This window comes from Nanorana parkeri, unplaced genomic scaffold (genome assembly GCF_000935625.1).
Source record: "Nanorana parkeri isolate BGI_ZX_2015 unplaced genomic scaffold, ASM93562v1 scaffold363, whole genome shotgun sequence".
Classification (NCBI taxonomy): Eukaryota; Metazoa; Chordata; class Amphibia; order Anura; family Dicroglossidae; genus Nanorana; species Nanorana parkeri.
The window spans coordinates 364021-378431 of record NW_017306631.1 but is presented as its reverse complement, the minus strand read 5'-3'; the positions used below and the strand labels follow the sequence as shown (position 1 = coordinate 378431).

The following is a 14411-nucleotide window of genomic DNA, read 5'->3' as shown; positions in this document are numbered from 1 at the left end:
TGTGTAATCTTTGCCTATATGAGGGAGAGAAGGAGGACTATGCATGAGAGGAGGCATCGCTACTGGACATATTCAATGCCGCTGAAGAGGATACGTGAGAGATTTGTCACTTCACTATGCTGATTTGAGATGTTGTCCGATGAAGTTCTTCAATTTCATGAGATTGCGCATAGCTACATTTGACTTTCTGTTGGAAAACCTACATCCACAGCTACAGCGCATGAACATGAGAAGGGGTGTGCCTCCAGAAGATCGGCTTCTTCTGACTCTGAGGTAAGTCCAAATTTCAATCCCTCCGTTATTTGGTGGTTTGGGGTGCACAGAACATGTACTTATGATAGCAGGCAAACCTATGCAAATAGAGTACATGAACTGGATCAGATGTTTCATGACACCTGTTCTGTTGTGACATTCTGCTGATGGATTGCTTTCAAATATACTGTTCCATTTGCCTCTGTTAAAGGAGAACTATGAGGCGAGTGAAAATCAATCAGCCTCATAGTTCTAGCCACCCTGTGACAAACTGTCACAGGTCGGCTCAATAGATCGGGAAGTGAGCGAACACATACCGTCACTCGCTCACTTCTCGATATATCCCTGCAGAGAGCCGTGACTGTCACGGCTCCCTGCAGGGATTCCCCCCTCCCCTGTCCGATCCTCCAGCGCTGACTGGCGGAACGGACGGGGAAGGGGCGGGTACAGCTGGCTCTGCCTCTAGATAGGCAGAGCCAGCTGTCAATCATGCAGCTGGGTGGATCTCGACAGTGATGCCGGGATCCGTCCTGGCTGCGGCGTCTCGCTGTAGCTCGCTGTAGCTCGCGATATACTGAGCTTTGGGCGCTAGTTTGTGTCCTCCCGTTACCCTTAGGAGAACTATGGGGAAAAGCCCTGACCCCATAGTTCTCCTTTAAGCAATCCTAACCTATATTCCTTCTTTATTCCCTGAAGCTGAAACATTTGCAAGTATTAAGAACTATAAAAATATCTGCATAAGTATTTTGCGCTACGTTCTATATCATCAGTAATCTAAGCAGCTGAACCCAATCTGTGTAAATTCACAGTGAAGCAAGTAAGATAAAACAGTGTAGTGCTATTAAAAATAACTGTGTATGAACTTCAAATGAAATTAATAAGTGTTTACTAAAAAAAATCCCAACATTGTAACAAGTCCATATATTGTCCCAAAAGTTAAGTTCATGATGATTGTTGTAGTGATACAAAGTGTCAAAAGCAAAACTTCTCAAAATGACAGTATGTGAAAAATAAATGCTTTCCCCTAGTGTGCCAACTGTGCATATACACACCCTGCTCACCTCAAATAACTGACCATAACTAAAATATATAAGTGTGGACCAGTGCGCCTCCTCTTGCTTGGGGCAGAAAAATTATCTCCAATTAAAGCGGGAATGTTCCTCCAGATATAGCAGGGGTGTCCAAACTCCGGCCCTCCAGCTGTGGTGGAACTACAAATCCCATGATGCATCTCTCTTCGGGAGTCATGTCTGTGGCTGTGAGAATCTTGCAATGCCTCATGGGATTTGTAGTTCCACCACAGCTGGAGGGCCGGAGTTTGGACACCCCTGAGATATAGTATAGCTCGGATACATAGGGAATGGAATACAAAATAGTGTAATACTGTTAGAAAACATTTTATTAAAAAAATTAGGGCTGCAACTAATGATTATTTTTATTTTTTCGATTAATCGGATAAAAAGATTAAATACCATCCTTAATTTAAAATAAAATACACAAATGCAGTGTTAGAAAGTTTACTTCAGAATAAAATTTTTTTTTTTGCAATTGCACTGCACTGAAACGCACAGCATTGTGGTACCATGCGTTCCAGTGCGGGTGATCACACTGTGGGTGGGAGGCGCGTTTGGGGTGCCATTGAAATTAATGGCACTGCAATGCACCTCCTGCAGCAGAATTTGTCAGGCTGACACAGAAAGTTACTTTTTTCCCCACCTTTTTAATTTTTATTTTTTTTTAATAATTGTATTGTAAGCACATGGTGCTTGAATAGCTTCAGCCAGGGAATGACAGCTGCCAGTTGCAACATTCCGCAGACGGCAGCTGAATGTAAATACAGCAGGTAGTGGGCTGGTGCAATAGCAATAGCCAATAGTAGGCTGGCTACTGCACCCACCCACTGCTTGCTGTGCACTCTTCTCAGTGTGGAGGAGAGAGCTAGGGGATCCAACTATTCTCATAATTCTCATAATTGATTATAGATTATTTGGTTGTAGCCCTAAAATAGATTTTTTTATTTTAAATACTCACACATGTTAACGACTGTAGCAATCACAGAGAAATTCCTGCTCTTGCTCCCATCGGCATGAGAGACCAATACAGCTGTTGACCAAGCTCTTCACCTGTCTGATGGCTGTGAGCTCTCTGCTTCACTCACACTTCCGGGAATGACATGGATAAAGTATATGCACAGGGCATGGTTGATACACTTAGAGGAAGCATTTGTTTTTCAGATACTATCACTTGGAGAAGTTTTTTTGACACTGTGTATCCCTCCCACTACTACACTGTTGGGATTCTTAGTAAACACTGTTGTTATTATTTTCATTTGAAGTTCAAACACCGTTCTTTTTAACAGCGCTGCGCTGTTTCATCTCAATAAGTAGTAATAACTGATTGATGGGAAAGGGCAACTGACACATTCCATGTCATTACTCATAATACATTAACCCATTATATTTAGAAAATTTTTGCAAACTAGTGTTTTATTCTATTCCTAGATTCCTTGCAATGACCAGTCATTCACCTCAGCCACTATTTCATGGAATCCTGACAGTTTCAGGGATAGTGCATGACAGCTGTCTAGCCATATGAGAGGATCTGGGGAGTTCTGCAATGCCTACTCCCAGATGTGTGCCTATGTGGCAACAAATATGAGGGTTTTTGGATTAAGGCCAACCTTCCAAACTGCTTTGGAGCCCTTGATTGCAAATGTGCGTATACAAATGCCTCCTGGATCAGCGTCAAGATCTTCCAACTACAGAAATATTTCTCCCTTGTGCTATTGGCCATCTGCAAATGCTCATCTGCAACAACAATTACAAAGTCATTGCTATTGACAGAGAAGCCTATGGAAGTACTGAAGATTCTACAGTTGGCCATGGTGCGAAGACTGCTGGAGAGACGTTTTATTTTGCCTGCTGACAAACCATTGCCTGGAACTGCAGTGACTGCTTTTCCACATGTACTTGTAGCTGATGAGGCATTTGCACTTTCCGGGTACCTTCTGCAAAGCATTCTCTGGGTGAGAGGAAAATAATTTTCAACTACTGTGTGAGTCATCCCAGGCAACTAATTGAATGCACAATTGGGATGTTGAGCAGTAAATGGCACATATTCCGTCAGGAGGGGCATTAGAATCTTACTGTAGGAAACCGGCAACACTTGAGTGAGGCAACTCGGCATACTTGAAAGCAGGGAAAATCAGTAGTGGCGCGGTGAGTGCCCCATATAAGACAATTGGCATCTGGGTGTGACAACGTGGAACAGGTGAGAGTGAAGAAGGTTATGGTTCGTTTTGAGATGGTTGGAGTGGTGAAGATAGGCGGTTCCTAGAGGTACGGCGAGCTCTACGAAGAACTCCCCTTGAAGGGCGAGGTAGGTTAGGATCTGAGCGGTAGGGTGGGTCACTTCCGGACGGATCCAAGGCCGGAGCTGTAGCTGGCATAGAGCAGAGCCAGTCCGGGACATCTACCGGGAAGATATCCAAGAACGCAAATAAGTCCGGCAACATCTCCGGCGATTTCAGCAGGAAAGTCTCACCTTGTTTCCGGATGATCAAATGGAAGGGGAAACCCCACTTGTAGGTAGCTCCTGAGGACCGTATGGCATCCAGTAGGGGTCCCAGCAGGCGTCGCATCTGCAAGGTGTTTCTGGATAAGTCGGGGAACAGGCGCACCGTCAAAGTCTAATGGCCCTTACGCCATGCCTGCTGCATGATGGCCTCCTTTCTGGCGTAGTTGTGGACCCGACATATGATGTCCCGTGGTCTAATTGGGTCAGAGTGTCTTGGGCCCAGGGCTCTGTGGGCTCTATCCAACTCTATTGGAGAACCTGGAGGCTGGTCAAGGTAAAGATTTAAGATTCCCTGTACCGTAACCTTAAGGTCAGAGGGAATCGTTGATTCAGGGACCCCCCGTATGTGTATGTTATTTCTTCTGCCCCCGTTGTAGGGTCTGGGCTTCTTCTAGGTGAGTCAACCTGTGGAGGACATCAGAGTGGGAGTGTTCTACAGCTGCAATCCTGGAGTGGACCGTGGAGATCTCTTCCCTTCAGCAAGATCCTGTATAAGCCGTTTCAATGCGCTGAGTAAAGGTCTCAAAATCCGCTTTAGTAGGGATCAAGGTGGCTAAGTCCACTTTTGTAGGGAGAGCACTCAAAAGGTCTCTCAAGGTGGCATCTAGCTGTGGATGCGGTCCCTTTGGTTGTGAAGACCCCTTATGCATGGCTTGACCGGATGGCAGGGGTGGGTCCGAACACCAGGAGCCCAGTGAATCTTCCCCTGTAGGACACTGTGGGGGTGCGGTCCAGTCCATGGCTCCCAGGAGGGGGTAGGCCTCAGTGGGGCCTCGTATGGGGCCACTGCTGCAAAGTGAGGCCGTGGACCGGGCTGGCACCATCACTGTAGGTAAGAGGAGCAGAGGGGCCTGTGATGGACTGCAGGCCGGGGTCATTGCTCCGCCCCTTGGGGAGAGTGTCGGCCAGCTTTTGGGGACAGTCCCCGGGAGATACGCGGGAGAGGCCGGGTTGATAGGGGTGCCCGAAGTCGGTGTCCCTCTACCTGTCGCGCACTGGAGTGCGGGAAATGTGGCGGATCCGCGGCAAGGCTGCAGGTGAGTCTGGTTCCGTTGGCTGCGTAGGCCCCGATGTCGTGGGCGGTTCTGGCACTCCAGGCAGTAGATGGACCCGTGATGGATCTCCGGCCGGGGTGGCGGCTCCGCCCACCGGGGAGAGTTCCAGCCGGTGTTCGGTGATAGTTCCCGATAGGTCCGCGGGAGAGGCCGGGTGGCCATGGGTGCCCGATGCCGGTGTCCCCCTTCATAGCTGCCGCATACTGGGGGCGGCAGGTCCCAGCTGCCGCTTAGGCCCCCGATTTCGTGCTCGGTCCCGGTGTTTCAAATAGCCGTTTGAAGGCTGTTTTGGGGGTGGATTGTGAACCCCTCTTCTTTCCTGCTTTCCTCATCTCTTGATCAATGCCACATTTTGCAAAGCAATGTACAACTAAGCTTGGAGAATGTGGAATTAGCCACCCAAGCTTGCTGCATTCTTCACAGCATTGTTTGGAACAGGGGTAGCATAAACCTGGATGAAGATATTGCGTTTACCTTGCCCTCTGTGCAGTATTCTGGGCTTAGGCCTAACAGCTTTGCCATTGCCATACATAAAAACATTGGCAGACTATTTCCTGCCACCAGAAGGACAAGATTGGTGGCAGTATGAGCATGTATATAAACCTGTTTTTGCCTTTTGTCTGTGAATACTGACTGACCAAAACCCTGTTTGCCTTTGTGTGTGTGTGTATACTGACATTTGTTTCTTGCCCTCTTTTTGTATAAAACTATAAACAGTTGTTACCAAAGGTTGAACTCGATGGTCTTTTTTCATCTTGACTAACTATGTAACTATGTAACTATGTAATCAAAAAATTATTAAAAGTTTTTACAAAATGAAAACATTTTGTGGCCATAGGTGCTGTAAGAGTGGGGTTGTGAGGAAGAAGAAGAGAAGTACTGGCAGGGGAGGTTGGGTCTACCGGGATTGGAGGATGGGGAGCAACATGCGGGGAATAAGATGATAGGAGATGAGACGATGTGGCCAGTCTGGAGCTTCTGTGGCTATAGGGGGCTGTGAGGACTGTAGCTTTGCTAACCATAGGGGTGGAAGAAAGATGGTGGTGGAAGAGGAGTTTACTCAGGGGCAAAATGGCCGACGGTCTCTATGGAGCATCCCCTATAGAAAGACAGGGAATGGAAGCTTCGCTTTGGCAGATTTGGCTTCAGCCCCCTTTTTAGTTAAAAAAAAAGCCATCTAAACCCCTAGTAGCCTGTCTTTGCATTCCAGAGCAAGGCTGCATTGGCATTGTTTGGGTCTGCCAGACGATCCTGCCATTCCTCCATACAGAATGTCTGCATAGCATTCACAAAGAACAGCATAGCCATATGCATTTCATCAGTCTCTCGGCCTCTTCCCCCTTCAACACGATCATGAAGGCGAGGATCTTTGAGGAGGAAACTTTGTAAGAAAATTAAAATTAATAATTATGGCAATGGTGTATCACAGGGTCCAAATACCACAACCTCCTTTACAAGTAATGCTCAAAAAACCTAGGGTTATTACATAATTAGTAATTATGTAATAACCATAAATCTGTGAATATCACTATGCGAATGTGCCTTTTAGTCTGCAACATTTGGGACCATCATGTGCAAACGTCTATGAACCTGTACTTGTAAGCCTTGGAATTTTTGCTGTATACATGGTATTCTTACCGCCATATGCTGTCCTTAAGATGCGGGAACATCTAGGCTAAAGCTGCTTCGCCACATGAAATCTCTGCCCATTTTCATCATCGGGACCCCTGTGGCCCATCTCCCTTCATGCCACTGCCTGCATTTCTTCCAATCCCTCTTTTTCCCAATTCCTTTGTGCCTAACTTCAAAACAAATGCACTGCCATCTAAGTAATATAGTGTAACCCCTACTAAACAAATATACACAACCAAATTTGCCAACATGTATACAATACAAATATAATAGTTTATTAAAGTATAAAATGCCCCTTGAAACCAGTGCAATTCATGGCAAATATTCAAATATTCATCAGAAGAAAACCCAGTGTGACAATAGATGTCTTGCAACAAAGATCACAAAGTGTGTCACCTCCACACATGCACCCATTGGGCAGATTCACTTACCAGATATAAATGACCCACGCTTAGCTGAGGTCAAAATAGTGCTTTCTTTAGTAATGCCATTGGCACTGGCAAATAAAGACACTCTCAGGTAGAAAACGTCCCCTTTCAGCCCCGGATCACTAATTTTATCTTATTCTTTGATATACTTGCCATATAACTAAATCCCCTAAAATTAAATTATTTTTTTCCCGGGCTATTTTCGCTTTATAAAGGATCTGTATCACCTACTTAGAATATTCACCTTTGCCGCCTAAAAATTTCATAGCATAAATTTGTGACACAGTACGGAAAAAAATCAGCCTATTACTCTTGCCTATTCAAAAAGGTCTCTGCAACCAACCGGCATGACAAAATTTTGAGGCGTCTGGTTTTATTCTGATGTAGATCTAGTCATGTGTGGAAATTGTGTGGACTCTTTTTGGAATCTTGCAGTGAAACTGATGGTATTTGCATTACTTTGCTCAGCAAAATTGATAATTATTGTCCAATGAGTACAAAACACATACAGCTATCTAGGTGTACACTTGCCATACGTGTCCTGCTGCCTCGCATTTAGGGATTTGGCAGTTAGGTGTGATAGCCTGAAACACCTCCTGCCAAAGGTTGTGCTTCTGTATTCCCTGCAGGTGGTGTCCCACAGAACTGGCACTTCATGGATGAGGTTGATTAGCACCTTCTGAGACCCATCCTTTGCGATACTTGTTAGCCCCTCCCTGGGTCATAGGTTGCAGTTATTTACAAAAAAGACTAATTACCAAAACATGATGACATTTGTTTACATTCATTTAAGTCGGTCAAATCGGAGACCTAGTCCATTTCAAATTGTGGACCTCAACAGACACGGATATTTGCAGATGTAAACGTATGCTCATCTGTTAACATCTGTACAGCCATGGAGATGAATTGTTTTCCGTTTTCCATTTGCAAACTGAGGTATGGAAAACAGACACACTGAAAAGGGGTCATTACCTAAATGGGCTGCTGTAGTACAATACATATCTAATGGAATAAAAAAAATTAATTAAGTGTTACAAACCTAAGTGTGAACATGTAACAAAAAGGAGACTTCTTCCCGTTTTTAAGAATAAATAATAAAAGCATGTTTGGACCAAACTGATATATAAATAACTATTGTGCTTTAAAGCAGAACTCCAGGCAAATCAAATCGCAAAATTTGCAGTGGGGCTACCCCCGTGCTGCAAGGGTTAAGTGCTCGTTTTGTCAAGGGAGCTAAAATAAGAAAGTTATACTCACTCAAACCACAATCCTGGCTTGTTCTTAGACCTGTCCCATCAGCCTTGCTCCCCTTCTGCTCCAGCAGTCTAAGGTCCTGTGAGTCATTACGTTCTATACAGTGTTTAGAAGGTGAGGACAGCAAAGAACATACCATCGCTGGAGCAGAGAAGGAGACAGGCTGGAGAGAGCGGTGTAGGAGCCAGTCTGGATCGCAATTCAGGTGAGTATAACTTTGTTATTTTAGCTCCCTAGACAAAATGAATGTTCATTTGTCCAGGGGCAAAGTTTATGTATTGCATTATGTGCTCGGGTACAAATTTCTTGCCATAAATTTGGAATTCGGCTAAACTGCAAAACCGGGAGATCTGCCTCGAACCCAAGGTGGTGGCAAATCCAAACCTTATCCCATATCCCTATTTATGAAACTGCACAGCTTTTCTGTTGAAAAATGCTGTACTGTATTCACTAGGGATGCACCGATATATCGGCCGCCGAAACATATCGGCGGCAAATGGCACTTTTGGCTAAATGCCGAAAGTGCAATTTTCCTGCCGATACATAGGCGCATCCGTGATTTCTTTCCTCCCCGCTGGGTGCTGCTCTGTGTCCCGGCGGGGAGGAGAGAAAGTGACAGCTGGCCGAGCGCTGCGGGACAAGAGCACTGTGAGCGGCCGGTGTCTCTCCTACACCGCTCGGCCGCCTATCACAGTGCGGCAGAGCGGTGTGGGGGTGGAGACAGCGCTGGCACAGTAGGCTGGGCTCTCCTCTCGCACCGCTCACTCAGCCTCCTGTGACAGTGTGTCAGAGAGGAGAGCAGGCTACATACACTCAGCGATCAGTGATCGCTGAGTGTTTGTAGATAATTGAGGATATGGTATGGTTAATATATCTTCAATTATGAATGAATGGGAGTGATCTATATCACCTCCTGTTCATTCATTATTGTGGTTATAGTAAACATACTATATTCTCAAGTTATCAATGAACAGGAACACTCATAGAGGATTCCTGTTCATTGATAACAGGGGACACAGAAAAAGAGATTGAGGACTCTGTGTTCTCAATCTCTTTTTTTTTTATTTCAATAAGTTTTTATTGGCATATAAATGTAGAAAAGCAAAATTTGTACATCCATTACAGGTGGCAGTACATGTGATACAGACATTGAGTAGTAACTGCACATGGCTTACATTACATTAGCATATCATATTGTCTATTACCATTTCAGTTTGTACATAACATTAGTGGTCAATTGCTGATAGTCATCACCTGTAGGATGATCGTGGTCAATCTCTTTTTTTATTTTAAAAGGGAAATATCAGGGGTCTGGCTAGACCCCTAATATTTCCCTGAAGCCCCTAAAAGTAAAGTAAAAAATAGTTTTAAAAAGTTTATACGTCTATCTGTATATGAATGTTCCCAGCATGATGCTCAAGGCTGGGTATATGTCAATAGGTAACACCCCCCCCCCCCCTTTGGAGCCAACAGCTGGTCCTTTGCACACCTTGTTACTCTGAATCCTGGCTGTTGATTGCTCCATTTACCCCTGTCAATCGGGAAGCAATCGGAACGTTTCCCTATCATGTGATCACTATGTCAGCTTTGACTTGGTTATCATATGCAGTCTGGAGGTTTCAAGGAACAACAGAAAGCGCCTCCATAGTGTAAAAGAGTAATTTAATGGTAAAACACGCAGCTCTAAGGCTGTACTTACAACAATTCGGTAGAATAAAAACCAGTAGAATAGGATGTGAAGTCGGAACCTCTAGCCCCAGAAACACGTAAACCTGCTGCTAACATAGGGACAGAGGACGCTGGTGATACTCATCTCTCCAGACTCTCCCTGCTAGAGGTTCCGACTTCACATCCTATTCTACTGGTATTTATTCTACTGAATTGTTGTAAGTACAGCCTTAGAGCTACGTGTTTTACCATTAAATTACTCTATTACACTAGCTAGACTAGACAAGCTCCTTTTGTTCCTTGTCTCCTAGATTGGTGGTCAATTTGACCTGTGAGAGCTGCCCCTCTCGTGTCTGCTGTATTGAACTGCTGGGCACCCCGCAATTGAAGGCGCCGGTATTTTTTGTTATTTAGGCTAGAGGTTTCATTAAAGTGACACTAAACTCAGGAGTTAAACCTTAAAAATACATTTAAGTACCTTCTTTATTAACAAAAATGTAGGTTATTTGTGTATCACTCGGCTATAGATTCTCAAATCATCTCTGAATTTGTGCTGACACGGTCCTTCCTTCTGGAAGGTGGCTACTTTTGTTCCCCATGGTACCTGTGTGTGTTGTAAAGTAGCCACCTCTCCAAGCGCACTCCTGTGATGGACTACAATCTTAATACAAATTAGTAAACAAAGCCTGAGATTGTAGTCCATCAAGCTTGGAGCGGTGGCTACTTTACAAGACAAAAAAGTAGCCACCCTCCAGAAGGAAGGACGGTCTCCACACCAATTTTGAGATGATTTGAGGATCTGCAGCTACACAAATAAAAATGCATTCAAGTACCTTAACTATTAACAAAAACAGAGTTTTAAGATTTCACTCCTAAGTTTAGTGTCACTCTAACAAAAACAAGCCATCAGCCTGTAGATGCCACTGCAGCCTGAATGTGACCGTTTTCATATCTTAAATTATATAATTGTTAGCTACAATAACAGTGTAACATAAATACAAATATAGAAAAATTGTTTGTGCATTTGTTAGCTCAGGGCTCAAAATTTCCACTCGCCTGCTCGCATTTGGCGGGTAAAAATAAGGTGAGGCCGAGTGGAAATTTGGGTCTCCAAGTACCGGTCCGCGGCCCAAATGGCGAGCCGGTACTATGTGACCCGCAGACAGCTGACATGTCGGGCACACGGTATGGTTAATAAGGGGGAGCGTATTATTTTATGTGTGGGGGGTTAATAAGGGGGAGTGTATTATTTTATGGTGGGTTATTTAAGAGGGTGAGTTTAGGGGCGGAGTTAAGGCCGGGGCAGGGTAAGGGTTAGGTGGGCCTGGCTAGTAGTGGCTATAAAACAGTGCAGGGATTTTATTAAAACAGTGTACCAAATAACAGCCTTATATGTCCTTTAAAAATATAAAAAATGATTTAGGTATGTAAACTATTTAGGCTTATTGTCACGTTAACGGTGCATGCTAACGGTGCCAAATTGAACCTGAGCATCATGACCTCTGGTCATGAAGGGGTTAATGGGTAGTAGCAATTAGGTAGGCACATCTAATTAATTAATGAATTGCTTGGATAGTCATTGTACTTGCTGTACCTGATCCATTTTTTTGCCACCATTGTTTTTCTTTTTTTTATATCTACAAATAGGGTCATTAGATGGAATCTCTCAGGATAAAATATGGGAAATGCCATTCCTGCATTGTTTCAAAGGTGTGTATGTTAGACCTTATGCTTCCTTTACTACTGAGTCTGACCCACACAAAGGATTCACATGTGATGTGCACAACTGCATGCCTGAAATGCACATGTTTGTACCAGCTCAGTGTCTCAGCAAGTAGCAAAGGAAATATAAGGATGACAGCTCTGAAGCCTGCACTTTTAATGCAAGTTAGTAATGGCAGCTTTGTCACCTAAAAAAAGGCAGAAAATATAATAAAAGCAGAGAACCAGATATGTTTGCAAGCTCGGTAATAATCCTTTTAGAGTTCCTTGTGGAGTGTTTATAATGTACATTTCAAAACCTCGTACTTAACTCGTCACATGGCTTACATTTGGGCAGTAAGGTTGCTTATATTTATGGCTCAGAGTAAGATGGGGATAGTTAACAGGCTCAAGATGGAAACAGCAGTAAAGACTTGCATAGCAGGGAGCTCGAGCTTTTGGAGCTTCCAAGGCTGTCCAGAAGAAAACATTTATGCAAATACCTCGTATTTATTTCTTGCTGTGAACTTGTGACATAAGAGTACAACCGTGTGATATATTACACCATAGAAATAATTAAGCACCTTTATATTGTTTTCTTATGCAGGATGTAGAAAATATTTTTAGTCGAATCATCGATATCCATGAACTAAGTGTAAAGCTTCTGGGCCTTATTGAGGACACAGTAGAAATGACAGATGAAGGCAGTCCTCATCCTTTAGTAGGAAGCTGCTTTGAGGACCTAGCGGAGGTGAGTTCTAGGACAAGTTGCTTAGTGTTTATATTACCATGAAGTTCTGAATGCAACTACTTTTACTTGGTGACCCTGTGTCAGAAGTACACCAGACCACTATCTTTGGCGGTAAAAATGTTTTATATTTTTGTAAATATTTTATTATATCATTTCATGTGACGACACAGAAGAAATGACACTTTGCTACAATGTAAAGTAGTGAGTGTACAGCTTGTATATCAGTTTACATTTGCTGTCCCCTCAAAATAACTCAACACACAGCCATTAATGTTTAAACCGCTGGCAACAAAAGTGAGTACACCCTTAAGTGAAAATGTCCAAATTGGGCCCAAAGTGTCAATATTTTGTGTGGCCACTATCATTTCCAGCACTGCCTTAACCCTCTTGGGCATGGAGTTCAACAGAGCTTCACAGGTTGCCACTGGAGTCCTCTTCCACTCCTCCATGACGACATCACGGAGCTGGTGGATGTTAGAGACCTTGCGCTCCACCTTCCATTTGAGGATGACCCAGAGATGCCCAATAGGGTTTAGGTCTGGAGACATGCTTTACCAGTCCATCACCTTTACCCTCAGCTCCTTTAGCAAGGCAATGGTCGTCTTGGAGGTGTGTTTGGGGTTGTTATCATGTTGGAATACTGCCCTGCTTCAGTATGTCACAGTACATGTTGGCATTCATGGTTCCCTCAATGAACTGTAGCTCCCCAGAGCCGGCAGCACTCATGCAACCCCAGACCATGACACTCCCACCACCATGCTTGACTGTAGGCAAGACCCACTTGTCTTTGTACTCCTCACCATCTGAACCAAATAAGTTTATCTTGGTCTCATCAGACCACAGGACATGGTTCCAGTAATCCACGTCCTTAGTCTGCTTATCTTCAGCAAACTGTTTGCGGGCTTTCTTGTGCATCATCTTTAGAAGAGGCTTCCTTCTGGGACGACAGCCATGCAGACCAATTTGATAGAGTGTGCGGCGTATGGTCTGAGCACTGACAGGCTGACCCCCCACCCCTTCAACCTCTGCAGCAATGCTGGCAGCAACCTGTCCTGTTAACCAGCTGTATGGTCTTGGCCACTGTGCTGCAGCTCAGTTTCAGGGTCTTGGCAATCTTCTTATAGCCCAGGCCATCTTTATGTAGAGCACCAATTCTTTTTTTCAGATCCTCAGAGTTCTTTGCCATGAGGCGCCGTGTTGAACTTCCAGTGACCAGTATGAGAGAGTGAGAGCGATAACACCAAATTTAACACACCTGCTCCCTATTCACACCTGAGACCTTGTAACACTAACGAGTCACATGACACCGGGGAGGGAAAATGGCTAATTGGGCCCAATTTGGACATTTTCACTTTTGCCAGCGGTTTAGACATTAATGCCTGTGTGTTGAGTTATTTTGAGGGGACAGCAAATGTACACTGATATACAAGCTGTACACTCACTATTTTACATTGTAGCAAAGTGTCATTTCTTCTGTGTCGTCACATGAAATTATATAATAAAATATTTACAAAAATGTGAGGGGTGTACTCACTTCTGTGAGATACTGTATATATGTGGCATTTTAGCAACAAAAGGAAAGTGCTAGAATTTAAAATTTCAAGAATATATTTATACTATTTTCATCACCTAGGCAACAAAGCTGAATATTTAGTAAGCCCCTCATTAAAACGAAACCCACCGTAGCAACCTTCCATAAAAACTCCTTTACATTTTTAGAAGACAGGATTATCACAAAGCCATAACAAACTCAGTGGGCACCATTTACAAAAATTAGAGGTGGGCTACACCTGGGTTAACTGCTTGTTTTTGTCTAGGGGTTGTGTGTAAAGCACTTTTATTTACCCGATCTCCACTACCACAGACTCCAAGATCAACGCCCACAGCCTCTTACCCCCTCCACTCAGGCAGCTCACTGATGTCATCATGTATAATGCAGGGCCCATAGCCCTGCACTATTTGTGAAGATGCTGTAGACTGGAAAGAGGTGAGCACTGATTACTGAGAATGTGGGGATTGGTCAAGTAAGAGAATTTTACCAAGTTCTCCTAGACATTAACAAGCTGTTACCTCTAGCATTACAGGGGGGGGGGG

The 14411-nt window shown here is 44.1% G+C and overlaps 1 protein-coding gene across 1 annotated transcript in view; it reads left to right on the top strand.

Moving 5' to 3' along the window:
• Nucleotides 1-14411, top strand: part of SOS1 (SOS Ras/Rac guanine nucleotide exchange factor 1) — a 193023-nt gene that overhangs the window by 82863 nt on the left and 95749 nt on the right. Inside the window, exon 6 of the mRNA XM_018558855.1 lies at nt 12174-12317. Within this exon, the coding sequence (XP_018414357.1) occupies nt 12174-12317 (144 nt within the window). The remainder of the gene's footprint in view (nt 1-12173; nt 12318-14411) is intronic.